Raw genomic sequence first — 26,303 nt, 5'->3', positions numbered from 1 at the left:
TAATATTGTGTATTTTTAATATTTTTCAACCCCAAGACAGTTCAATGGTGCTTAATCTAAGCAATATACAATATCTTAATATCAGTATTGTTTAAATTATCATTCGTGCAACTTCTCATAAAACATACGAAGCCAATAGAAGAAAATTTCAGCTTTTATGAAATCTAAGAAAAAAGCTCTTTTCATCAGGGCTAACAAGAAGTTATCTGATTGAATTGGTACCAGTACAAGTATTTCAAGAGAAAACATGAAGATCTACCTAGTAATTTAAAGATTTTCCCCATCAGCCCAAAGAGAAGTTGTGGATCTAAATGCTTCCATTCAGAGATATTCAGTTTCCATACATATTCTATTAAATAAGCAGTACACAGCACAAGCAAGTTTGTCCTCAGTTCTTCAAATCTGCCTCTTCGTTAGATTTCTTTTCTCGCTTTTTCCATTTCAATCCCCTGCAATCATTATCTCAAGGTTTCTCAACTTTAAGACGTGGGGACTTCAACTTCCAGAATTCCCCAACCAGCATGCTGGCTGGGGAGCTCTGGAAGTCCACACATCTTAAAGTTGCCAAGGTTGAGAAACACTGCATTAACTATTTCCTACCAAAGTCACAGAAAAGTTACATTTGTGTATACCCCATTATTCTGAGCAGGTTTTATGGACAGACAGCATCCATTCCTTTCATCCTATATGAAAAAAATCAGAGGAACACCTGAGAGTCAAGTCAAACCATACAACCTTGTAGGAATGGATGCAAATCCTTACAGTATTTACTTCAGGAGGATTTGACAGAAATTCCTCACAGATTCCTCAATCCTGTCTTGATTAATGGGGATAGAGGAAATTATCTTCCTTAAAGCTATCACTCATCCATATTTTTGTCATTTTTTTCTTTTATACACTGTGCAAAAATTTCTATCAGGTATTAGTAATGTAGTTAAACTGAGGAGTTGTTAAAATATTGCTTTTTTACGATTTCAAATTGGTCCAACATCTGGTTAGATAGGATCAGGAATACTGCTTGTGAGAGTGGTACTTACTCCTGTGAAACACTGCTGGCTGGTAAAAAATTAGTCTACAAAAATAATTTTTAAAACACTCAAATGTGTCATGACCATCTATCCTTCAAATACTTTGAGCAGTAATTAATAATCTCTCTCCAAAGAATTATTTTGTATAAACAGCTACTCTTAGTATTTTTATTCAACCAATTCAGTTCTGCTACTAACTGATCCTTTCATATTTTCACCAAAGAATTAACCAGAAAATAGTGGAGTTGGGGTTTTTGATGGAATCTTCCTAGCAATAAGGAATAACTGCAATATGAATATAGTTTTCAGATGATGCCAGTGTCTTGCAAGACACACAACCTAAACATGGGATAAAATTATTGCTTAATGGAAGAGAACTAAAGCAAATTATGATGAACAGCACACTTCTTTATGGGAAGACAGAATTTGGAGGTGGATCTTCAGCCAGATTTGAAGGCCATTCATTGACTTCACCTGTATGAGAAGACTAGTTGGCATAATGATTCCCCAGATTGCTGGCTCTTCATTTGCTGTAGTGTATGAACAGTGGGCACCAAACTGCTAAGGCCACCTCCATTTAGATTTCTGGGGCGCGTCACTTCTTTTCTCCTACATATAATCTGGCATTTACCAGTTTGAAAAAAAACATTTTAAAATTAAAAGATAGATATTCTAATGCCTGAGCTGTAGGATAATGGAGATGGAAGGAATTATAATGTGCTGAAAAATAGAAGCCAAGCCATCTCTGCTCTACTTAGGATAGAAGGTAGCTGGAAGCTGCTGGTGCCAGTTGCTGCTCAGTTTTTTAATGAGCAAGTGAAAAAGGTTCAGTATTGGTTCCCATACCAATCACCATGATTCAGGTGCAGTAACTCAGTGACAACAACAGCCATGTCACAGTTGTGTTTCCGCAAGAGCTGGAGATTAAGATGTCTATCACAGAAGCCCATTTCGTGTAGGTTGGCCAGAAAGGAAGCCATGTGATCTTCACTGGTTACAGAAAGAGTCTGGAAGGATGAAAGGCACAGAATTATCAGTATAAGGAAGAAAACATGCAAACGCATACATATAAAGTTGCATATAGCAAACAGACAGTATACATCCATCTCAGATTCTGTACAAGAATTCTTCAACTGCAGTCATCCCAGTGAAATTTAAATTGGAACTATTTCTACAATACTCAGGATCCTTTTTTGTTTGTAATAATTCACAATATCACCAGTTCTCAAGCTCATCTTTGCAGTAACAGAGACTAGAAACCTCCTTTCTAGACTGTTATATCCACATCTATACAGCATAATCATGAAACTACAAAATGTACACACTCCTCCTCCTTGTTCTTCCTATTATTAACATATGATTTATATTTGTTTGTTTGTTTTTAAGATTTGTAAGGCCACCTAATTCAAACAATGTGACTGGGAAATGTACAGCATAAAAAACAAATTAAAAAGAACCCCCCCCATCATACAACAATAAACAAATATGTAAATATAAAATGTGACCAAGCACATAACAAAACAGCCAAAAAGGGATTCTCACTCAAATGGCCCCTAACGCATGGGGGAACAGCCAGTTCTTAATGACTTTCCTAAAGGCAAGAAGACTTGGGGTCTCTTGTACATTGGGGAGGGGGGTAGATCGTTCTAGAGAGCAGGGGCAGCCACAGAAAAGGCACATTTCTTGGGTCCCATAAGATGACAAGATGATCTGTTTACCTGATCCATGGAGGCTTGCCCAGCAAACAATGCCTTGTAGGCTGAGGCAGCCACTGACAAGGCCCCTTTCACCAGGCCACCAGCAAGGCTATTTCCCTGGCTGTGTCTGCAAATAAAATTGGAATTGAAAAGAGGATCATATGATATGAACAACAAATAAATATAGGGAAAGGGATTTTCCTGAGTCAGACTACTGATCCACCTAGCCCAGTATAATCTAATCCAAATAATAATAGTTTTCAATCCAGTGACCCAACATCCTTAGTGGAGATACCAGAGACTGAAACTAACATTTTCTGTATCCAAAGGATAGTGAATGGCCTCTCCCAGATGTATTGTCATTCTTAAAACCTGAACTAGCCTGTTCTAGTTTCTTTTGCCAGAGTGTTGATTTCCTGCTTCATATTCTAATTCCATCTTTCTGTGGTGCAGTTTTTAATTAACAGTTCAAGCTTCAATTGATTTGCTCAATTGCAAGATTAAATCAATATTTTTGAAAAAGAAGGGAAACAGGAGGCCAACTGACACATAAAAAATCTCTCTCTAAAAAAGGTATCAACTGTCAGTCACATCACGATGAAATCTGCCTGCCCATTTTTTTTTACCTAGAAGATTCAGGATACATTGGCGTATTATTTATATTCCCTGTAGATGGAAGCCCAGGATCATCTCTCTGGAACTCTAGAAGAAAATGAAAATGAAGTATGAGACCAAGAACAGAAAAAAAGAAAAAAAATCCAACTGTGATCTCCAGAAAGATTGGATAGAGAATACTGTTATTCTAACCAAACTTGTAAAATTTACTGGATTTACTTAATGAAAACAACAATATGTATACATGTATATACATGTGTGTGTGTGTCTCCCTCTCTCTCTCTCTCTCATATACACATAAATATCTGGAAAGGGGCAAGCTATAAAACTAGTGACTTCAGTTAGAAAATCCTGCTTACTGTCTATCATGTAGAACGTTGTAATACAATACCTTCTCTCATTTGGGCAGGAACCAACCGGGTTTCCTCTCTAGTGGAAAAAGTTGCTTCTTGGGAACTTTCATTTTGGGAAAGAGCCTGAAATCTGCTAGGGAAAAACCAAACAGACAGGCATTTATAGTAATACAGAAGCCCCAAAGACCAAAAATTGAGGATATAGGTCTGTGCTGTACATTCAGCCAGTTCCCTTATAATAGTGTTCCAAATGGCTTTTGCTTCATTTGGATTTGTGTGTACATTTTGGTTTGGTATGTAAACTCAGAAATTAACATTTCTTCTCTTTTGGAGGCTACTTATGATTATAGGAGACAACGAAATCTTGGGAAGGTTTTGCTTTATTATTGGTACCTTGCTGGCTGTGGCTCCACAATCTGAGGGATCAGTGGCACTTCTTCAAGGGTCTGAGACGTAGTCAACATATCACTGATGCTATGCACTGGTGTGTGGCTTTTTTCAGGATTTGCTGGAGCCTTGGTCACATTCTCCAAACTTGACTGAGAGAGTGCTGAACTGTACATTGACTCGCCCAAAGGACGGCTAGTATCAAAGCACTCTGGGAGGATGATGATATAATCTTCAGAAACAGAAGATGCCTGACTGCTGACTTCATCCTTAATATCAACGTCAGCTTCCCCTTCCTTTGATTCTTCACCATCTTGCACCAAGAGTTTCTCTAGCAGAATACAGATGTTATTTCAGCATAAATGTCAATATTGCAGTCCTTTCCACTGTGCCTTCATCCTTCTCCTTTGTAGGTAAACCCAAGCCACAGCCTTCATAAGATAAGACCTTATTCCCCACCAGCCATATCATATCTAGTCTCCAGTCACCTGCATTTTGCATATCTAGCTTGGAGAAGAATGGAAAATAGAAAGTATGAGTGCATGTATGCCTTCAAATCAGTGTCTGACTCCTGCTGACTGCCTGGACTAGTCCCTCCAGTTTTCTTGTCAAGGTTTTTCAGAAGTGGTTTGGTATTGCCTCTTTCCTAGGGCTGAGAGAGAGTGACTGGCCCAAGGTCACCTAGCTGGCTTCATGCCTATGATGGGACTAGAACTCAAGGTCTCCCGGTTTCTAGCCTGATGCCTTAACCACTATACCAAACTGGATCTCAGAAACTATGAGTAATGAAGTAAAATCTTTGATTTAACAGTACAACTCACTGTTATCATGCTACCCTGTTCATTCGATCTGATTTGGGGATTTCCTCACTAAGGAGGGAGATGCTACTTCTTCAGAGAAGCAAAGCCTAACCATCAAGCCTTACCAAACTCAGGATTTTTGGTCATCTCTAGCACTTGTTTCCTGGCTTCTGATTCCTCTGGTATAGAAATAGGGCTAATGGAATCTTTGTTCTCTGGCCTGTAGTGCACAATATCCTGTAGTGTTTGCAGAGAATCTAAATCAACCACAACAAAAAGAGGAAACGATCAACACTCCAGGGGTATTTTCTGAACATGCTAGATTTTCAACAGGATATTTGAAAGCACTCACTATGCAAAGACTTCTTTTTCTGTGGGGGCTGATGGTCAGGTACAGCATCTAAGGTGAGGGAACGAATGACTGTTTCACACACAAACTGGGTTCCACTCATGTCTTCCTCTCCTTCTTCTTGGTTTCCTGCATTTTCAGCCTTCCCTTTGGTGATTTGAGCATCTATAGGATGAGATTAAGATATTCCTGGTAGTATTTATCAGAGTTTCAGAAGTCTCACAGGAAGAAAACTTTCATAGACACTGAGAGTTTTTCATCTTTGGTAGTCATTTTTACCTAATGAATACAGGTAGTTACTTACAAGCAGTAAGACAGATCAAAAGGAAGCCTGATACTACAGGATCACAAGAACAGGGCCTTCACAAAACATCAATTTACAAGAGCCCAATTTGGTACTGGAGGCATATTTCAGTATCCTAAAAATGCCAGCTTTCATATAAAAATTAGAGGAGGAAGTATCTAAATTTCTAGGTCTATAAAACTTAATATTTTATAGTTTTAAACTATTTGAATAAAGGCCTAGTGATATCTCAAAAATGTAATGGGGGGCCAAGCAAAACATTCTAGTTGTCAAGGACTATACCATAAGAAAAAAACTGAAGATATAAACACCCACAAAACTTAGTAAATCTGTTGAAATCAATTTGGATTGTCTTGGCCTAAAATGCAGCTTATACCTAAGTACATACCACCTTGCAATCATTTGCCAGTATCACTAAAGCTATTGGTAAAATTTCCAAATACTAGAGCTAGCAGCTTTGGAGCAAAGTTGACTGCCAGCAATAAAGCCAACTAAGATGGTTGGTCATTCAGTTGATAGCTGAGGCTTCTGGCTTCTGCTTGATAGGGAAACCCGGTGGAAGAACAGGAAACTCTTAAGGCCATCTCAGTGCTTCTCACTGCTTACCAGGCAGTAATTTATATGTGCTTCTCTGATTGACTTCCTGTTTCTGATCCAAGTCAGCTGTTTCCAGCAGGGGAGTGCTGTCATGGCTTCTGTACGGAGTTGACCCTTGTACAGAATCTGGAAAAGCAAGACAAGGATGATACCACAAAGAACCATAACTTCTTCTTGATATTTCTGAAACTATTTTTGTAGATTCCTTCTACTGCATCATCTGTAGGAAAGAAAGGTGATGGATCAGTCAGCAGGTAAGGGCTAAATATGCCTGGAATCAAGTAGAAAGGATTAAGGATTTCCAGTAGTTGTGGGAAATGGAGTCAGCACCTGCTTAGCTGGGCATCACAGATCATATGGGACAGAAAGGCTTACAAATTCATCCTGTTCAGTTTGACTGTCATTCACAGTCAGGGATACAGTGCTAAATACATACTAATATGTTGGCCTGAGAGTACCAAAAGTAGCAGATGCTAACCCAATTATATTGACCTTGAGGAAACTAATAAGGAACGGAATAAGCCTCACAAATGGAAATCTCATTACAGTTCCATACTGTGAGAAACCTCAGAATCTTCCACAACAGGCAAACAGTACATCGCTTGTTTAAAGAGCAGGCAACAGGCAGTAATTGCAAGGAGCAGCAGCAGATCCAGAAGACTCCAGAAGCTGGCAGGGAATCCCCTACTGGAGAAGCATGGGCCTTGGCAGGTGTCCAATAATGCCAGTTAGACATATTGTCTTGAGGAAGCAGGATGAGAATGTACTTGCCACAACTCTCATCCAAAAGCCTTCTCAGGCACAGAGGACACTTACCAACAGGAGTATTACGAGGGACCTGCTCCAGTTCTTGCACTATGTTAATGTCCAGCAATTCAAAGGAGAGCAAATCCTAGTGGAAAGAAAACAAAATGAAGAATTTAATGAGACAGAAAACTGTATGAAATAAAACTTTCCTCTGAACCCATTCTAAATTTTGGTTTGCATCAGACGTTTCACCTGGGCTGTGAGAAGATCAAGTGATGGAATGTAGAACTCTCTAGCACTGAGGATGCTCTTCACCTTTGATGGAGCAACCCGGTTGGCCAAACTAACTTCCCCCTTGAACTCTGAAGCTCTTTCCTGTAGAGAACAGAAATAATACTGAAGGATACTCGGAGGTGACTTTGAGACAAATAGCTTCACTCAGGCACTTCATTTTATTGTTTATACCAAAGTACACTATTCACATGTGTGACACTACCTGGATCTCTAAATTTCCATTTTGTTATTCTAGATTCTATAAAAAAAATGACTGAATCTATTAAAACAGTGGGACAGAGAATCTGGAATTCCATTTTGTTTTATGCTGTTTCAGCTAGACAAAATTGCAAAATAAATTTGCAAGGTTTAATTGTTCAAAAAATATTTGTGTTTCCTAAACAGATAAGAAGTGACACTAATATACTTTGCCCCATTGTTTTGCTCATTCAGAACTTGTTGAATAATATTATTTTGCCTTAAAAAAAACATGTTGCTTATACATGGAATAACAGACTTCCAATTAGTTTAGAGTGAAGACAGTAGGATAAATTGATTAGGATGTTTTCAGGATCCTACTTTTGCTTGGGAAACCACTTTATGCAGACTGATCCATTGATCCCAGTATGATCTGTAACAGCCCTGCAAATGTTTTGGATGACAACTCTCATCATCTCCATTCAGCACAGACTGATTAGCAGGCTGCTCCTTAGGGTATCAGTTCAAAATCTGTTTTTCTCAGCTATACAAAATTCCCCTTTCTTCCAAACATATAGTTCTGTTTGCCAAAGAGGAAAAGCAATGGTGCACACTTTATCTTTCTAGCTCTTCAATTAATTTCAAGCCTGACCGAGGTGGACTTATACCATACTGTGTTACGTCCTGACATTAACACAAACACAGGAGAATTATTTCATGAATGACTTATTCCAAATGATTCAAACTGTTCAGACAAACTAAGAGCCAAAAAGACACTTAACTGATTGATTCAAGGAATGTAAATTATCTGAAATAGGAAAGAATGTGCATATTGAAGAGAGGCTGTTGGGTGGAGGCAATAGAGAGACAAGGCAAAAAAGAGGAGGGAGAGATGTAAAAAAAATCATAAAATGGAGGAGATATGGGGCAAAAAAAAAAAAGCCGGGGGGAGCAGTGAAAGAAACACACAGACTTACATAAATTCAGAGATATGAGGGCCTTACCTCTTCTTTGTAAAGAGATCTACTATTCTGGCAGAAAGTAGATATCAATCTGCCACTGTCAGGACAAACAGCGTTGGAGGAAGAGGGGTCAACCACAATACTGCACCAGATTCGGGGCCCAAATTGTTCCCCTCTGTGTGATAACCTCCAGTGAGATGTATAAGTTCCTTCCACTGGTGGGGCTTCAAACTCCACTGAAACAACTCCCACTTCCCCAGGAAGTAGGGAAGGCACAATCACATCCTTCTTTTCCAAAGACACCAGAGTTAAGTTTCCCCACATGAATTTTAGCTGAAATATGGAGAGAAAAGAAAAAAGTTCATTGTTTCATTCTAACCAAAAAATATGGAGGCTTCTCATATTGGTCACGAGTGAATTTTTTAAGGCCTTATGCCCTATAAGACTTTTATTGAGTAGGAGTTGGTAAACAGAGGTTCAAACTTCCATTCAGAGCTGAGCTTCACTGTGTGAATCTCGGGCTACTTAATACAAAGAAAAACGACTGTGAAGAAGACATCAGAATCCTGCAGCCAAGGATCTGGGACTATAACATAGTAGAAATCTACCTCTTAAGAGTCTCTGAGAGTTGCAGAGAGAAAGAAATTAGATAATCTTGGAGACAAGTGATGCTGGAACAGACGACTGTAACAACACTGAAGAGGCAATTCACATCCTGATCAAATGTACACAGTTCTGAGCTCTGGGCATCTTTAAAATGAATTCTTCAGTTCCCATTTATTCAGTGACAAAAGACAGCAACAGAATAATAGCTTTTGCCTCTACCAGTGTGGCCAAATCTCCAAAAGAGTTATTGATTGACAGAGTTTAAAATCAAACCTTCGTACAAATAAGCAAATTTCATTCTTGGGATTCATTGTTTACAGGAATGGTAGAAAACAAATAATAGCCAGGCTCAGCCCAAAACATGCAACAAAGTACTACTGCACTTGTACAAAGTACCTTCCCAACTTTTATGCAGAAAAGGCTAAAGAAGAAGGACAAAGGGAGCAGGCTCAGTGCCAAGTCTGGGTTTTAGCTTGTATTTTTACAAATTAAACACTGAAAAACACCTTGGTATCTGAGCTCCATGCCATGTTGCCTGTGTTCCTCATACGCCAGTGCTTTATGAAGGTAGTCTTTGGTGGGAGGTGAGTTCCATCTGGTAAATTCTCATCTACAAAGGCAGCACTCAATGTGGGGACGATAACTGGGCATCGCTGGAGAGAACTGTGAAATGGAGGAAACCAGAGACAAATCAGTGGAATTCCCAACCTGCATGCTCATTAGCCATGCTAACTGGGTATTCTAGGAGCAGTAGCTCAACACACCTAGCTGGCTAGGAAAAGCTGATCTAAAATGTATCAGAGATTATGAATAGTCTTTTAAAACCATGGTTTCAGAGAAGAGTAGGAAGTTAAAGACACTGAAAACGCTAGAATACACAAATCATGAGTTGGCTAGGAAACAGTATTCATCAGGAGATGCTCACAGTCCACCAAAAGCCAACACAGAGTGTGCGTTCACTTTCCAAACTTAACCGAGGTCCAGGCTTGCTTACAGAAGTGTACTGGATTGTAGGCTCTCAGATTTGGCAGATGTCAAGCCAGTGTTGTCAAGAGCATGAACTGAGTTCCATAGATTAATCTTTTGATGTAATTTCAGCTGCTTCTTGAGTTCCCGCACTTCAGCCTTACGCTGCTTCTTCTCTGCTCGTAAACGCTGCTTTTCTGCTTTCAGGAAACGCTTGTCCATCTGCTTCTGGAGCCTGAACAAATAGAAAGGAAGTATTAATTTTGTTGGAGGAAGGCTCTCCGCTCTTAAAGAACATGTGGAGCTGGACTTCTCCTAGGAACAAAATGTTGTATCTGGAATCAAAAGGCTTGTAATGTTGAAATCGTTCAAGTGCCTTTTTTCCATTTAACAGGCCCCTACAATAATCTAGAATTCTTCATGCAAGCTTAGCATGACTTCAAAAGGTCCCTTGGATGTGAATACTGTAAGTTAAAGCTGGACAATCCATGGTTGGGGGACCACTAGCAATAAGCATGCATCCTTTTCATGACATCCAAATACCATACTATTGTTGGTTGCTGTTTTTCAGCAATAAATGTCATTTTAAGTCTGCAAGCTTTTTAAAATGCTTAATATAATAAAACAAAGCAAAACAAAGACAGTGCTTCTACTCCCCCTCAAAATAAAACCCTACCCAATCAGAAATTCTGGCCTTTGTCCATTTCAGTAGGCCACCTATGACCCTTATCCAGTCCTCCCTGAAGCACAGCGTATTTATTCCCTTGTTGCCAATATACTGTCTGGTTCTCTTCTACCTGGAGCTGAATCAGACCTCTCAAGCTTTTGTCCAACACCAAGATGGGAGACTTCAGTAGCACTAATCTACTGGAGGTGAAACAAAGGCATGTAGACAAACCAGACGGTGAGTTTCCCATGTTGATTTGAACTTAGCTCTGTCCTTGATTCCTCCCTATGCTTTTTTCACTGCATGTGTACTCATTACCACGAGCACTCTAAACATAAACAGTCCAAGTGGGCTCACAATGGACAGATAACAAGGAAGTTGGTTGCTTACCTGACTTGCTCTAGAGTGGCAAGATGAGGCGAGAGCTGTCCAAAGTTGCATGTCTCTGAAATGCACAAGGTGGGCCTCCGCAGTTTTAGAAACACATGGCTAGGGTCATGGACATATAATCCTGCTTCACACAATTCACAGATGCTATAGGATGGGCAAACACTGGGAAAATAAGAAAGGCAATATGGTGAATTACTGATTTTTTCCCTATTAACTGTTTAAATTATTTGCTAACCTACTTCCCCAGCTGAGCTGAGCTATTGAGATATCACAATGTATTTACAAATAGAATACAACTGGATGAAATCTTAGGGGGAAGATATAAACAGAAGAATTCTGAGACCAGTACAGCTTCTGTAAGGAAAATGAAACCCGAGTTTCATTTTCTCAGACGCTGACTAAGAAACTGAGTAGGGAGAGAATCCACAAACTTAAAAAAAGAGTTAGCAAAAAACTAGTTTCATCTGCAGAACACTTTGTGTGGACATATATGCATATATGCATTTGTCTTAAAAAAACAAAAACAAAAAACAACCCTCCTGTGAGCAAACCTTCTTGCCAAAATAGGGAAGTAATAATAAGAGAGATCAGAATGGGAAGAAAGGTTAGAATAGCTAATATTCCTAAAAGTGATTAAAACTTGGTTTTTTCAGAAGGCCTTTGGGGATGGGTTATTCTGGTTGTTCTTGATGAACTGTGCCTGTGGTGAACCAAATGTTATTGTGTTCCATATTGTGTCTTGATCTTATTATTGTACAAATGGAGTATAACATTGCTCAAAGTTGTATGTGACTGGAGCAGCATTAGCTTCAGTAAATAAATAAGAAATATAAATTAAAACTGCTCCTTTTGCCAGTGTAGTATCATATAGTATTTATTGCCCAATTTCTCTTTTTTTTTGTTTTTGCTAAGGAAGGAAAATTGAATACAGGCAAGATGCAATATTTTTTTTTAAAGCAGAAGCTTCATTGAGAGGAAGAATGTGAAAATCGTTGGTGTTCCACTTCCAACTATTCAAGAAATATCGCCAACTTTACCTTTTGCTTCCACGAGATATCCCATGTTTTCATGCATCACTTTGGCTAATGATTATAAACCATTTTTGCTTGTTTAGTCACTTATACACATCACCAACAAATGCCACTAGAAAATCTCAGGATACCAATTTCTAACATCCTGGACAATGATAAAATCATGCAAGTTTGCATTTTAATCCCCTGGCCCGTGTCCTACCTGCACTGGTAGCGGATCCCCACTATGGGGGTATGACAATTATCGCAAGAGATCAGCCAGTCAAAGGAATTGCCTTGCACCAAGGAACTTGCAGGAGCCTGGTGTTTTGAGTTGCTCACGGAGCTTGGAAGTTGGTTGGAAAGGAGCAGCCTGTCATTCAGCTTCTGTTCAAGCATTTTAACAGTTTCTTGAACAACTTGCTCCCGGAACTGGAAGAGGGAAGGCAGGGGTAAAGAAAAACACCCTGAGCAAATGTTTCTTGGTTTTTCATTTCCTGTTCCGATCCCCATTCCCAGAATTGATGCAGGCACTCACATTAGAATTCACAGGCAGTAAGTAGGTTTGCACAAAAGTAGCATTGTATACAACATATACATTAAGACATAAATATAATTCAGGGCATAATGGACAACCACATTTATATGCTTCCAGTTATCACACACTAACCATGGAAGATCAATGTGTCAGTTTTTTTTACCCCATGACCCCACTACATTAAGATGGACAAAAGTGCCCTTTTAAATCAAAACAATTATGGAATTTGTGTTTAAACAATTTGGATCAAATATCAATTTGTGCATGAAGCTCCATCTATGATGAATAATATCCTTTTCTTTACCTATGAAGAAAAGGATATTATTCTCCAAATCTGCTTGAATCACCTCCAATACCCTTTTTGTCAAGGCCTCTTGCATAACAGAACAAATAGAAAAGAAACCACATTCACCTTTTCCAAGTAGCTTGTGAACCACTCAGGAGGGACCTCGCTGAGAAGGTGCTCACTCTAGGGAGATTAAAAAAAAAACAAAAAAAACACAGCTGCAAATTTAACATACAACTTCCTTATACCTATACCTATTCATATTGAACTTGGTAAGACTGAGCAAATAAATAAATGCACTCTTCAGTCTTCGCCGCATTGTGTTTTTCTACTTAAAAATAAGAACAGGCTTCCTGCTAGAAACAATGTCATTCTTTGGGAGAACAGAACATAACCTGTGCTTTAGCATTTGCGTAAGGGGATGCCTGAAAGTTTGTCACATGTATTCAGTCAGCCTAAACCTAAAAAAACCCAAAGCAAAGCATCTCCTACTGCTTCTCAGTAGATAATACTGGTTGAGTTCATAAAAACTTGAGGATCTTTTTGTTAGTGTTGGTAAAACAATAAATGCAACAAGGAGATGTTTCAGTTATAGCACTAATTAAGCAGCACCCTCTCTCTGAATGCATATGACAGGTTACTAACTGGCTAATTAAATGTAGCTGAATATTTTGATAATATATTTTGCTGGTGGGTTTAGAAAATGGCTTATGATTTTCTCACCTTTGTCCTACTTTAAAGCCTTTAGGAAAATATATGATATTTCTGGAGGATGGGGGGAGCAAGGGGGAGCAGTGAATTCAGTTGATAATTTGTAGGAAACAAGTCTGCTTTCAAACAAGTCTGAAATGTGAGGTATGGAATATACTCCAAAAACCAGGGAAATATTTGTTCTTCAAATTCTTCAAAAAAAAAAGCATACAATTCCTTCAATTCCCACATTCCCCCCTGAATGCCTGCAGGAATTTTACAAAAAAAGAATGAAAGTACTGAATTGGAAAAAGTGACACTTAATATTATAGTCTTAAAGTAATTTAATAATGTTTTGGAGTTTTGTTTCCATACCATATTTAATAATAACAATGAGCATAACAATAAGCCACAAAAGGTGTGGAAAAAATAAAGCATTTGAGAACAACTCTGGGACAGGTGAAAGCCAGTTTTGAATATCAGAGAACCCATCTCATTAACATTAATATATTGCAGACCTCGAGTAATTGTCTCAGTATTTTTCTATTTTTGTACAAATAGAAAAATATTGAGATAATTACCAAAGGCATTCAAGTCTCCCCCATGGATGTTAAGCTTGATACATTATACCCAAGCATGTATGTATCTCAGGAGGATATCTACATAAACCCATCACACACATTACCCACTACAGATCTTGAGATCTGAATCTGAAGATCAAGGTTGGTTAAAACAGAATAAAGCAATTGCCACACAATTCAATGCAATTAAAATCAGAACCTTTGCAAGTTGAGATAGAAAGCCTGAGAAAGAAAAACATGGTGTCAATTGACGACATATGGCAAACAGGATAGTTCTAGATGCCTGAAAACACATCTTTTTAGTTCTACCTGTAGCCTTTCATTCACTCTTTCAGCATCTTTGTCTTTTATCAGAGTTTGAGTGATCGTGGGCTTCTCTTTAGTTTCTGGGACAAATGGTTCCTCCGATTTCCCAAAGACCAGTTGTGAAGACATGCCTGAAGGAACCTTTAATTCATAGACATTCATCTGGAGCTGATTGCCTTGTTTCATTGCAATCTGAAAAAAATAACTTTCAACCTTTACATAGGCACACACATTCTGATGAATCATATACCATTTCTAAAACAATCTTATCCTTCTAAACTAACACATTTATTGAGAATCAGAATTTTAAAAAATTAACACCACGTGGCAGGTTGAAGTGCCTGGCTGAAGAAAAGCAGTTGGGTCTGTGCCAAGGTCATGGTTTTTTGAGGGGAAGCGGCAGATGACTCAGAACAAGACCATAAGCACACGGGCAAATATTCTACATTGCCCTGGGTGTAGAATATAAAAAGAGACAGGAAAAGCAGGAAAAGTATTTTTTTTAAATTATAGATTGACTATAAATCAAGCCAGATGGAAGATGCATTAATAATGGATCTTTTTTAACTCTACGTACAGGGAGCTCACTTTTCCTAATTCCTCAGGGCCACAAAAGTCAAAACCAATCTCCTATTTTATGTAATTATTTCTATATTCACTTGTGAGATTGTGTAGGGAACTCAGCTGAAATTACCTTTATAGGAAAGCAGTAATCAGGAACCAACATCCTATGTTTTGAAGTTGTCTGCAGCTTCGTTTGAAGCTTGCCTTGTGCACTGATTGGCAAGAGCTTGGCAGGGGATGCTGAAATGTTTCTATTAGAATTTCTATTCATATCTTTAACATACTTCTGTTTTTCAGTTATCAAATATTGGTCTATCTTATTTTGTCTTAAGAGACATGGAGATTTTGTTTGCAATGTTTGATCAATTCATAGGAATTAGCTGTCTCTATTTCTCTGAGCTCTGAGGAGTGATGGACTTTGTAATATCAATTTGAGACTCCTTTTTATAGCCAAGAGAATAGTTTAATTACAGTGGGGCAAAAAAGTATTTAGTCAGCCACCAATTGTGCAAGTTCTCCCACTTAAAAAGATGAGAGAGGCCTGTAATTTTCATCATAGGTATACCTCAACTATGAGAGACAAAATGGGGAAAAAAATCCAGAAAATCACATTGTCTGATTTTTAAAGAATTTATTTGCAAATCATGGTGGAAAATAAGTATTTGGTCAATATCAAAAGTTCATCTCAATACTTTGTTATATATCCTTTGTTGGCAATGACAGAGGTCAAACGTTTTCTGTAAGTCTTCACAAGGTTTTCACACACTGCTGCTGGTATTTTGGCCCATTCCTCCATGCAGATCTCCTCTAGAGCAGTGATGTTTTGGGGCTGTCGCTGGGCAACATGGACTTTCAACTCCCTCCAAAGGTTTTCCATGGGGTTGAGATCTGGAGACTGGCTAGGCCAGTCCAGGACCTTGAAATGCTTCTCACGAAGCCACTCCTTCGTTGCCCGGGCAGTGCGTTTGGGATCATTGTCATGCTGAAAGACTCAGACATGTTTCATCTTCAATGCCCCTGCTGATGGAAGGAGGTGTTCACTCAAAATCTCACAATACATGGCCCCATTCATTCTTTCCTTTACACGGATCAGTCGTCCTGGTCCCTTTGCAGAAAAACAGCCCCAAAGCATGATGTTTCCACCCCCATGCTTCACAGTAGGTATGGTGTTCTTTGGATGCAACTCAGCATTCTCTCTCCTCCAAACACAACAAGTTGAGTTTAGACCAAAATGTTCTACTTTGGTTTCATCTGACTATATGACATTCTCCCAATCCTCTTCTGGATCATCCAAATGCTCTCTAGCAAACTTCAGATGGGCCCGGACATGTACTGGCTTCAGCAGGGGGACACGTCTAGCACTGCAGGATTTGAGTCCCTGGCGGCATAGTGTGTTACTGATGGTAGCCTTTGTTACTTTGGTCCCAGCTCTCTGCAGGTCATTCCCTAGGTCCCCCCGTGTGGTTCTGGGATTTTTGCTCACCATTCTTGTGATCATTTTGACCCCACGGGGTGAGATCTTGCGTGGAGCCCCAGATCGAGGGAGATTATCAGTGGTCTTGTATGTCTTCCATTTTCTAATTATTGCTCCCACAGTTGATTTCTTCACACCAAGCTGCTTGCCTATTGCAGATTCAGTCTTCCCAGCCTGGTGCAGGTCTACAATTTTGTTTCTGGTGTCCTTCGACAGCTCTTTGGTCTTGGCCATCATGGAGTTTGGAGTGTGACTGTTTGAGGTTGTGGACAGGTGTCTTTTATACTGATAACAAGGTCAAACAGGTGCCATTACTACAGGTAACGAGTGGAGGACAGAGGAGCCTCTTAAAGTAGTTGTTACAGTTCTGTGAGAGGCAGACATCTTGCTTGTTTGTAGGTGACCAAATACTTATTTTCCACCATGATTTGCATTTTCCACCATAAATTCTTTAAAAATCAGACAATGTGATTTTCTGGATTTTTTTCTCATTTTGTCTCTCATAGTTGAGGTATACCTATGATGAAAATTACAGGCCTCTCTCATCTTTTTACGTGGGAGAACTTGCACAATTGCTGGCTGACTAAATACTTTTTTGCCCCACTGTATACAGCTACTTTTTACATTTTGGACTGGGGAAGAGAGATGCTGCGTCTCACTTGAGAGCCACTGAGGTGTAAGAATTGTTCATGTTGTCACATTGAGACTGAACCTAATGGGCTATCCATTGTCTTTTCTGGTCTTTTGCACATGCTTCCATGCAGATTTGCACACTGGGATTTCCAGTGCTGAATCTATAAGAACTTTCCGGCAGGTAATTTCCTTCTTTTCTCCCCTCATTCTCTCTCTCTCTCTCACACACATTTCTCTTTTCTTACTAGCCTTCTTATAACCCAGAAACTGGGATACTAGCTGACTGATTCTGCCAAAACTCCACCTGTGACTTCTCCACCTGTGACAAGAGAGCTAGTGCCCTTCACTACCACACAGATATCCATCAACCAGGAATCAGACCAGAGGAGAGAAAGTTTGGAATCGAACCTTTGCGAATGGAAACAGTAATAAGGATCTTTCACTCAGAATAAATAACACAATTACACAGATAAGACTTGTATTAGAAATCAGAAATGTTGCAAGACAAAAAAGGAAGATAAGATGCTTAAAGCTGACAAAGAGACTGACAGAGACCCGCCATAAGAATATAGAGAAAAAAACATAAAAACAGAAGCTCTTAGATGTATTCTGACCCACCTGGAAAGGAAGGTAATGCAGGAGTAATTTACTGTAGTCCAGAGAGTAACTCTTTACTGCATAAACAATATCCACAGGCAAACAGCATTGATTAAAAAGAACCTCAGACTATCTTGGAATTGGACTATTATGGGTTAGTTTAAATCATTTTATCAACTGAGATAAAATAGAATAAAATCTCAAACACATCAAGGAATCTACAAAATTTGATTTGTATTGTTGTAAAAATAAGCCCCAAAAACTAGCCTAATCTGTTACCTTCAGAGCCTCTTCATACTCCTCTAAAAAGAGAGAGAAACAAACTGTGATTAATATTAGCATGCCTAGAACTGCATTTGTAGCTATACTAGTATATTTTTAATCACATTCAGAGCCAATATAATTTCACTGCCTTTGGTAATTCCTTCTCATTCCTTGATACAGATGACATCCCCCATCTCCAAATCCAATGACCAAGGAAACATAAGAAGGAGAAATTGATACACTTTGTAGGACTTGGCTTACATCTTACTAGCTATTATTGTAATGTACAATCCATGTCATTAATTCCATCTCTTCCAATGTAATGGAATTCCATGTTCAACTACTTAGGGGGAAAAAAAAGAATCACATGTCCTGGATAATATGAGCAATCCACACTTCAACTCTGAATCAATTTTGAGATAATTTAAATGTTTCATGAGTGTGTGAGTTAGCACTGGACCTTTCTAACTACATAATAAGAAGTGACAGGATGAAGAGGTGAAGACACCATTAAGTTGAGCTTGCCTCCTGATGACTATGTGGAGAAGCTGCAGACACAAAGCCTCATTCTAATGTAGAAACAGACAAATGCTGGGTAACCAGATAATTACTGAATACAATCTTTACAGGAAGAAAATAAGGCATGTTATGTTGTGCACAATGGTATATTTCTCAGTACAATTAAGTACTTTCTCTCAGTGTCCCCCATTAAGATTGCTACCTTTATTCCCAGCACTACAGCCAGGACCCCTCATCAGATTTTATGACCCAGCCAAAGGCAACTTACCTGCAGTATTGACTGATACCTGTGAAAAGAAACCAAGAATTAATGAAGGCTTTTCACTGCTGCTCAACATATTCACACTCTTAAACAGGATTTCTCACATGATCATTTTAGAGCAGTTGCCTGGCTTCTGACATCTGTCACAGTTATTGTCAGACATTTGTCTTATCATTAGGTTGTCTGTTGTCTCTTTACTAAATAACAGTTCTTTTTCCCCATCTTGTTTTCCCACTAAGAAGCTACATAGTCCAAGGTACAGCTAAAATCAACAATGCCATGCAGGTTCAGATTGTACCAAGAGCTCTTTCAAAAAATACATGCTGGTCAGACCTTATCCAAATGTGGCCCCTGCATCTCCCCTGTACAAACATGCTGCCATCTCACTGCTGTGGTTCATCTTTTGAAGACCATTGATACAGACATGTCACAAATCCCACCAGCCCATCCCAACTTGATGTTCTCTGGGCACCCCAGCCAGAGTTCCATGCTAGGTGGGGAAGTTGGAAATTGTAGTGTAACTCATATCAGGAGGAAGCCTGCTCTTTAGGAATGGCAAAGCAACTGAAGAATAAGTCACTCCTCAGACAAAAATATTTTCTAACATGTTTATTTCTCAATAGTGGGCATATCTGGAGCAAGAGGCATGTACAATGCTCTAGTTCAAGACATTACTCAAAATGTCTAGCAGTAGTTTCCTACTAACTTTGACCAAGCATATAAGCTGCATTGCCAGGAAATAAATAAATAAACTAATTGTGCTTTTTATAATTTCAAGAGCAAAATAATTTTTAAAATATAGGTAAGACTATTGTCATCAGGGAGTGGGATTCAAGAAGTGACCTTATTCCTGCTAGAAAAAATATATCATCCTTTGAATCCTGAGATGGTAAGCAAGCTTCAAGTGAGATGTCAGACAAATGAGATAATCCACAAAACAAAATATTACCCAATACAGACTAAGAATGGACTGGAAGCTATTTTGCAGGGAGAAAGAAGCTTCTTTATAGGAAATATTTGAGGTTCTTTTTATCCTTCTACTCTTTCAAAGCACAAGGATACACTTTCAATTTTTAAAATGAAGCCTTAATAGGAATATAGGAATACGGTACCTCGTCACGATCCTCATCTAAGTATTTGATCTGGATATCATTCAGTTCAAATGAGACTCTGACCTGCAACAGAAATTAGCTGTAGTGAACTGGTTTGCCTCCATGATGACTGAGAAACAGATAGCAATGATTAATCCTTTTTACTGATATCTCAAAATTCCACTCCTCTATGTGAAATCCAAGCTGTATATATTCTGTACTTAAAGAATCAAAGTTCTGCATCCCAATGCTGAAGTGTACAAGCTGTTTAGAACATTTTGCAGATCCTTATTTCAAGTCCGTTAATCAAAAGGTGACTTTGGCAGCCTTGTTTTCACCTCCCTTCCCCCATGGAATTAAGTTTTCAACTAATTTTAAACCTACTGAAAACAAATGAAGTAAATAATAAATCTCTTCCAACAAACCCTCTGTGTGCAGTACAACATTTCAGGGAATTTGAGAATAAAACTAAAATTTCAAATATAATTAGTGTCTTCCAGACAAAAAAATACAGTACACAAAGTTGCGGAAAAAAAAAGAGTACACACAAGTAAGTACACTACCAAGTTAAAGATTTCCACACAAAGGGCAAAGCAATCTTATGTTAATATTGAATCAAACCACTTGCAGCAAAAACATGCGAATCCATGACCCTCTTTAAATACTGTCTCTACAGCTGCACTAAGTTTACATTTAATCTTATCTTTCTTTAGCGATATTATTGGAATAAGAGTTCTCTTTTTAATATTAAGTGATGATCCAAAAACATATCAGATCTGGTTCCCACAGGCATACATAAAGCAACTTGAAGGGTGAAAGCACCTATCTTGTTTGGTCCTGAATACATTGTAACTCGATCCCATCCGCCTTCTGCTATCATGCAGGGATTGGTCACAAGAACTTGAGCAAGAACAACTGTTCACTTATGTACACAAAGAACATTAAAGTGAAGTGAACGCTACTGGGAGCTAAAATATATTTATGATTATCATTTGGTAACCTATACAATGATTACTAGAATTTTGTTATGTCCTAGTCACTGATCTTGCTTTATAGCTCTGCTCAAATTGAGGGAGGGAGGAGGTTGAAGCTGTAAAAGATGGTAAGATTATGCTGATTTGACCACTGCACAGCTGGGATACTCTAGTCATGACAACAATGCAGCAGCCAAACTCCCCTCAGCCTTTTCCCTAACCATGGAGTTAATGAAGAGTAGGGACTATAATGCAATTGCAATAATAGTACCTATCCAATCTTGTTGATCAGAGGATGGGAAGAAAGCTGGGATCATGCCAGGAATGCCTAATAAATACATTTAACCTTTTACAAAAATAATGCTCTCAAATTTTATTACTATTTATTTATTTAGTTTACTGCTTCAGTTGCAGTAGGAACTCTAGACAGCTTATAAAGTAGATGTTAGGGTTAAAACAACAAACATAGAAACAAATCATAACAAATAACAAAAGCTTATTAACATTCACATTGGGGAAATGGGATGACCAACTACAAACCATATAAAACATACATCAGACAGTGGGCTCACAGACCACCCTGTTCCAGGGCCTGCTGAAAAAGCCAGGTGTTCAAGACTTTATGAAAACTAAAAAGGGTTGGGGCTGTGAGGATATGAAAGGGAAATTTTTAAACTTCTATGTTTTAACTATTTTATTCTTTTATTGATCAGAGAATCACAATTAGCAAAAACCCAACTCACCATGGCTTCCACATCAGCCCATGTGGTATTAGATGAATTGGATATAAGAAAGTGCTGGGTGTTACCCTGGAAGGTCACACTGAGATTTACCTGTGGATCCATGCCGCAGGTCTATGGAAAGAAGATGAAAGTGTCAATTAAAAAACAATATAGTTGTTCTGAAGTTAACTTCCTTTTGAGAGGAACCAGGTACCCACAATATTTTAAGGTATATATACAGTTCAAGGAAACAAATACTGGGGTTAAGTCTGTCAGAATTCCCCTCACCCCCACTTTCTGGATATCTTCCTAAACTGTGCCTGTTTGTATATAAGCAAGGTAAGAAAACAAAGATGTTCCAAGACCAAACTGACACTGAAAACAAGAAGCACAACTAACTTAAGTGTAAATCAATTTCTCTTATGTAAAATTCTGATAGAAATATCTTTAAGGACAATTATATCTGTATTATCAATCTTCAATTTTGTGTTAAAATGCTGCTGAACTTGATCTCATCTTCTTCCTGACAAAGTGCACCAAAACATCCCTTGGAACATTGATGAATAAAACAGGTTTTAAGATTGAGAAGAAGGTAAACTATTTGGGTATCACTATGACAAATATGAATTGTATATTATTTCAAAATAACTATGTTAAGTCATGGAATGAAGTCACCCTTCATTGGACGAGATGGGCAGTATACAAATTTAATAAATGAATGAATGAATAATGAAGTTTAAAAAGATATGTTAAGATGGGAGAAACTACAACTGTCACTGCTGGGGAGAATGTCTGTGATAAAATGAATGTCTTGCCTAGAATTATATTCTTGTTTCAGACAATACCTGTTTTGACAACTGATGAACCATTTAAACAGTGGCAGAGGATATATCTTATTTGTGTGGCAGTGGAAAAAACCACAAGTTAAATATAAGGTATTACAAGATGCAAAGGAAAGAGGAGGATTGGGTTTACCTGACTTGAAATTGTATTTTGCAGCTTGCTGTTTGGTTTGGATGAAAGAGTAGATGTTGCTGAGAAATATAAGGCTTCTGGAGTTAGCTGAACACAACCTGAGATTTGGGAGGCATGGATATTTGTGGTACGGCAAAGTCAAAGTTAATGTGGATTTTAAAAATCATTATGTTAGACATGACATACTGAGAATATGGAATAGATACAAACTCAGGTTGTGTCTGAAAACACCTTTGTGGCTCTCAGCACAAGAAGTCTTTTATTAGATGAGAAATAATAAGCAAATGGCTAACTTATTGTGAGATATTAGAATTTTGTCAAGGGGAATGTAAAATAAAATCAAGAGAAGAACTGGTGACAGGGAGATATAGTTGTCAATGATTCTCTTATTTACAGTTACTAGAAAGATTTAAAGTAGACAAAAAAGTTATGGTTTGAACATTCTAAGAGTGAGTTTGAAATAGAACTGTGTACAAATGATGAATATGTAATTGCTAAAACATATAAACTTTTATTGAAATTTGAAACAGAAGAAGAACAAGTGAAAGAATGTATGATAAAGTGGACTAAAAAATTTGGTTATAATATACAGATGGAACAATAGGAAAATATGCAGCTGGAAGGACTGAAATTTACATGGTTATAATCTTAAAGAAAATTGTTATAAAATGATGTATCATTGGTATATGTTACCAGAGAAATTGTTTAGAATGTATAAAGGCACTTCAATTTTACTGGAAATGTGAACAACAAGAAGGGACATTTTATCACGTTTGGTGGGCATGTAAAAAAGTTAGAAAATTCTGGATTCAAATACACATATTGATTGTGAGGGTTTTAAAGATTAATTTACAATTGAAACCAGAGGTTTTTCTTTTTGGATTGATGGACAAACAGTTGGAAAAAAGTCATGGAATTTTGTTTTTGTATATGATAACTGCAGCAAGATTATTGTATGCACAAAGATGGAAAGATTCAGCACTATTCACAATGGAGGAATGGTTGGTGAAGATGATGGAACTTGCTGAGATGGCTAAATTGACTTCTTTGATCAGAGAAAAGACAATATCTACATTTACTGCTGACTGGAAACCCCTTATGGACTTATTGTGTAAAAGAGAAAAAAATTAACTTATGATTTACAGTTTTGATGATTAGACAGAATAGATTATAGAAAGAAGAGAATTATGTTGTAACCATAGAACAATACGTAAATTTATAACCGTACTTATAACTGCTGTGAAGAAGATTGGGAACTACTTCTTTGTATCTTTTTTCTTTCTTTTATATTTTTCTTTTACTTTTTTCTTTCCTGCACTTTTAGCTTTCTTTTTGATTTCTTTTTCTTTTCTTTTTCCCATTTTATATTAGTTTGTATTAGTTTTTATCTTTTTTAAAAAAATCTTTTTTTAAAGTATAAATCAATCTGAAAGATAGTATATAAATTCTCTAAAATAAAGCTTATCTCTAGCAAAGCTACCAAGAGATAAAACTGCCTTTAACAGACCAAGATTTATCTAGAATCACTTGCTTAGTTTATTTCCTTTTTCTTACATGCTACACTCGAATGCCTCTACCCTTTTTTTGAACATCTCTACTTGGACAACTGCTGGTGATTTACTGCCTTTCATTTTCCTTGTTATGTAAAAAACTACAACATGTATTATTCAAACCCCACTCACTAACACCTCTTTCTCTCCTGTAATCTTGCTCATCCATTTATCTTTAGAAACCAATTACTTCTAATAGTACATCTCATCTCATCTAATCTAATCTAATCTAATCTAATCTAATCCTTCTAACTTCAAACTCCTTCAAAACAGTTGATAACACAAATCAAGACTGGGGATTCTAGGACTTTGCACATATTCATAAATGTGTTGTAAATCATAATTATTTATAGCTGCAGTTTTTAATGCTTCCCAGCCCATGATCAGCTTTTATTTCAACAATCCAATATTTCAACAATCCAATTTTAACTTGTGCTTATTACAAAACATGTTTACTTCTGTATTTGTTTCTTCATTAGTCTGCCTATACTAGCAGTATACAATGTATTGTGTATGTGACATCTAAACTCCTTTTTTGGTAGCTCCTCAGAATGGCATTGCTCAGTTCTGAGGCAAATACTGTGAAATGGAAATGTGCTTTCCCACCATTTTGAGGGAGAAAACAAAAGCAGCGTATAGGCATATTTTTATAACTAACCCCAACAATTAAACCATACCCTCGCTGGTCAAAATAATGACTCATTGCCCTAAGTCTATGGTATATATTGAAACCACTTCTTCCCCATTGCCACGGTGGGGGGGTTACTCTGCCTTCAAAATCTATCAAGCCTATTGTAGGTCAGGACCCACAGAATAAATACTAGCATGTTATACTATTTATAGAACAGTTTGCAAGAAAAAGTATTCTGGAATATTTGAAAGTTCCATACTCCTACAGGAACTTAAAAAGTGACTTATTTGGAATAACAGTTTTGCCTACATAATAACTTCACAAACATTCCAGACAAGCACCATCTTGAAAATCCTTGGAACAGGAAATTGCATATCATGGGATCGACCGGAAATTCACCATCTTAATTGACCTACTTGCTACAGTTGCAAGATTTCTAATTAGTAAATTGTCCTCAAGACCAACCCCAATATTAATCCATCTATGAAAACACCCAGGTTGCTACATTAACACTGCCATTATGTGCTTACGTCTATGGAGATAAAACTATCAAAATTAACAGAGAATATAAGCAGTCACTGCAGAGTCGGTAACGACCGAGCGCAGATTAAAAAAAAAAATGTAGTAACCATACACAGCATTGATCTCAATATCACACACACACTCGAATGAGAGATCAAGGGAGCATCCACTGGCTTCCCATTAAAATCGAGATCGCCAATTTGGGGAGCCGTAGGTGCGGCAATAGTTTGTTATGTCTGGGAGCCCGAAAAAGTTGCCCACTGTTGAAACATGAAACCAAAACGCGTCATTCGCTCCTCACAGGAACAGGAGAGGAGCCGACTCCATAATACAGGGTTTCCAGAGCACAAAAGCTATGCGCCGGGCGCTTCCCGAGGACGAACATGTCTCTCGGCCCCACGCTCGCCTGTCGCTCACCAAATCCCCACCAAGCGGCCTCCGCCACCTGGCGCCCTCCAGATGCATTAAACCGCCGTGCCCCCTGGACGTGGGTGAAGCCGAGGGGGTTGTTCTATTACCCCGCACGACTGGAGGAGGCAACTCCTTTGGGCGGAAGGGCAGCGAGGCCGGGCGCGGGACGGAACTTACCGGCCTGCCCAGCAGGTCCTGGACGTTTGGCGAGCTGACCCCACCGACGACCGAGGTTCCGCGCGCAGCCTTCTCCGCCCCCTCCCCGCGCTGTGACGCAAGAAGATGGCAGGTTCGCTGAACGGCCCTCGCAACCGCGGCTGCTAATGCGACTGGACGGCGGGCTTGCCCTTCACCTCGTTCTTTCATACTATTGGCTACTGGGAGGAAGAGAGGCGGATCTCGCGAAGAACAACAATAACAAGTAATGAGAGTGACGCATCTCATTGTTAGAAGGGGTTTCCGGGTCCAGAGAGGTGAGAGAAGCCATTTTTACCCGTCTTCTGTGTTGCAACCAGCCAATAAAAACCTAAGCATTTGAGTGTAGTAAAAAGATAGCGGCAAATACAAAATTTCAGCTTGTCCTAGTTCATAGTGGAGTCTGGCGAATGTTTTCCTGATTCAGAAGAAACGGTCTGCGTCTGAGTTTATGAAGAAAACAGCATACAATAATACCCGGTTTAGAAAGGAGATTCCTATTTTTTAAGAAGTAACGCTACAATGAGAGCCAGTTTGGTACAGTGGTTAAGGCACCAGGCTAGAAACCG

At 38.4% G+C, this 26,303-nt stretch overlaps 1 protein-coding gene across 2 annotated transcripts; it reads right to left on the bottom strand.

Moving 5' to 3' along the window:
• On the bottom strand, positions 1-25,869 carry NBR1 (NBR1 autophagy cargo receptor). Of its 2 annotated transcripts, none has more exons than XM_015887528.3 (22): positions 25,717-25,869; positions 21,472-21,582; positions 19,776-19,838; positions 18,670-18,688; positions 17,898-17,920; positions 14,354-14,542; positions 12,900-12,956; positions 12,173-12,381; positions 10,940-11,101; positions 9,911-10,117; positions 9,423-9,579; positions 8,353-8,643; positions 7,130-7,252; positions 6,947-7,022; positions 6,140-6,256; positions 5,233-5,394; positions 5,006-5,137; positions 4,087-4,411; positions 3,732-3,826; positions 3,352-3,427; positions 2,747-2,852; positions 1-2,035 (listed from the first exon to the last, which is right to left on the bottom strand). In XM_015887528.3, exons 2-22 carry the CDS (start codon positions 21,571-21,573, stop codon positions 1,856-1,858), a joined length of 2,871 nt encoding a protein of 956 aa, XP_015743014.2. In that variant the 5' UTR covers positions 21,574-21,582; positions 25,717-25,869; the 3' UTR covers positions 1-1,855. The 2 variants fall into 2 exon arrangements, with proteins under 2 accessions (XP_015743014.2, XP_007425091.2); XM_007425029.4 differs by having other exon boundaries at positions 3,732-3,823.
• Positions 25,870-26,303: the final 434 nt, after the last annotated feature.

Source organism: Python bivittatus, unplaced genomic scaffold (assembly GCF_059951505.1).
Source record: "Python bivittatus isolate LINGU-HERP-01145 unplaced genomic scaffold, Pbiv_v1 ctg000410_np1212, whole genome shotgun sequence".
NCBI lineage: Eukaryota > Metazoa > Chordata > Lepidosauria > Squamata > Pythonidae > Python > Python bivittatus.
The sequence above is the reverse complement of the archived record's forward strand: the minus strand, read 5'-3'. Positions and strand labels throughout refer to the sequence as shown.

What these genes read in the sequence shown, in the direction of transcription:
- NBR1 (XM_015887528.3), bottom strand. Translation starts at nt 21,573, where the DNA reads ATGGATCCACAGGTAAATCTCAGTGTGACCTTCCAGGGTAACACCCAG. An exon ending in CCCTCGTAATACTCCTGTTG is followed by an intron (nt 6,257 to 6,946) that starts GTAAGTGTCCTC and finishes TTGCTTTTCCAG; the next exon opens with ATTCTGTACAAGGGTCAACT. An exon ending in GACCAAAAATCCTGAGTTTG is followed by an intron (nt 4,412 to 5,005) that starts GTAAGGCTTGAT and finishes GTATTCTGCTAG; the next exon opens with AGAAACTCTTGGTGCAAGAT.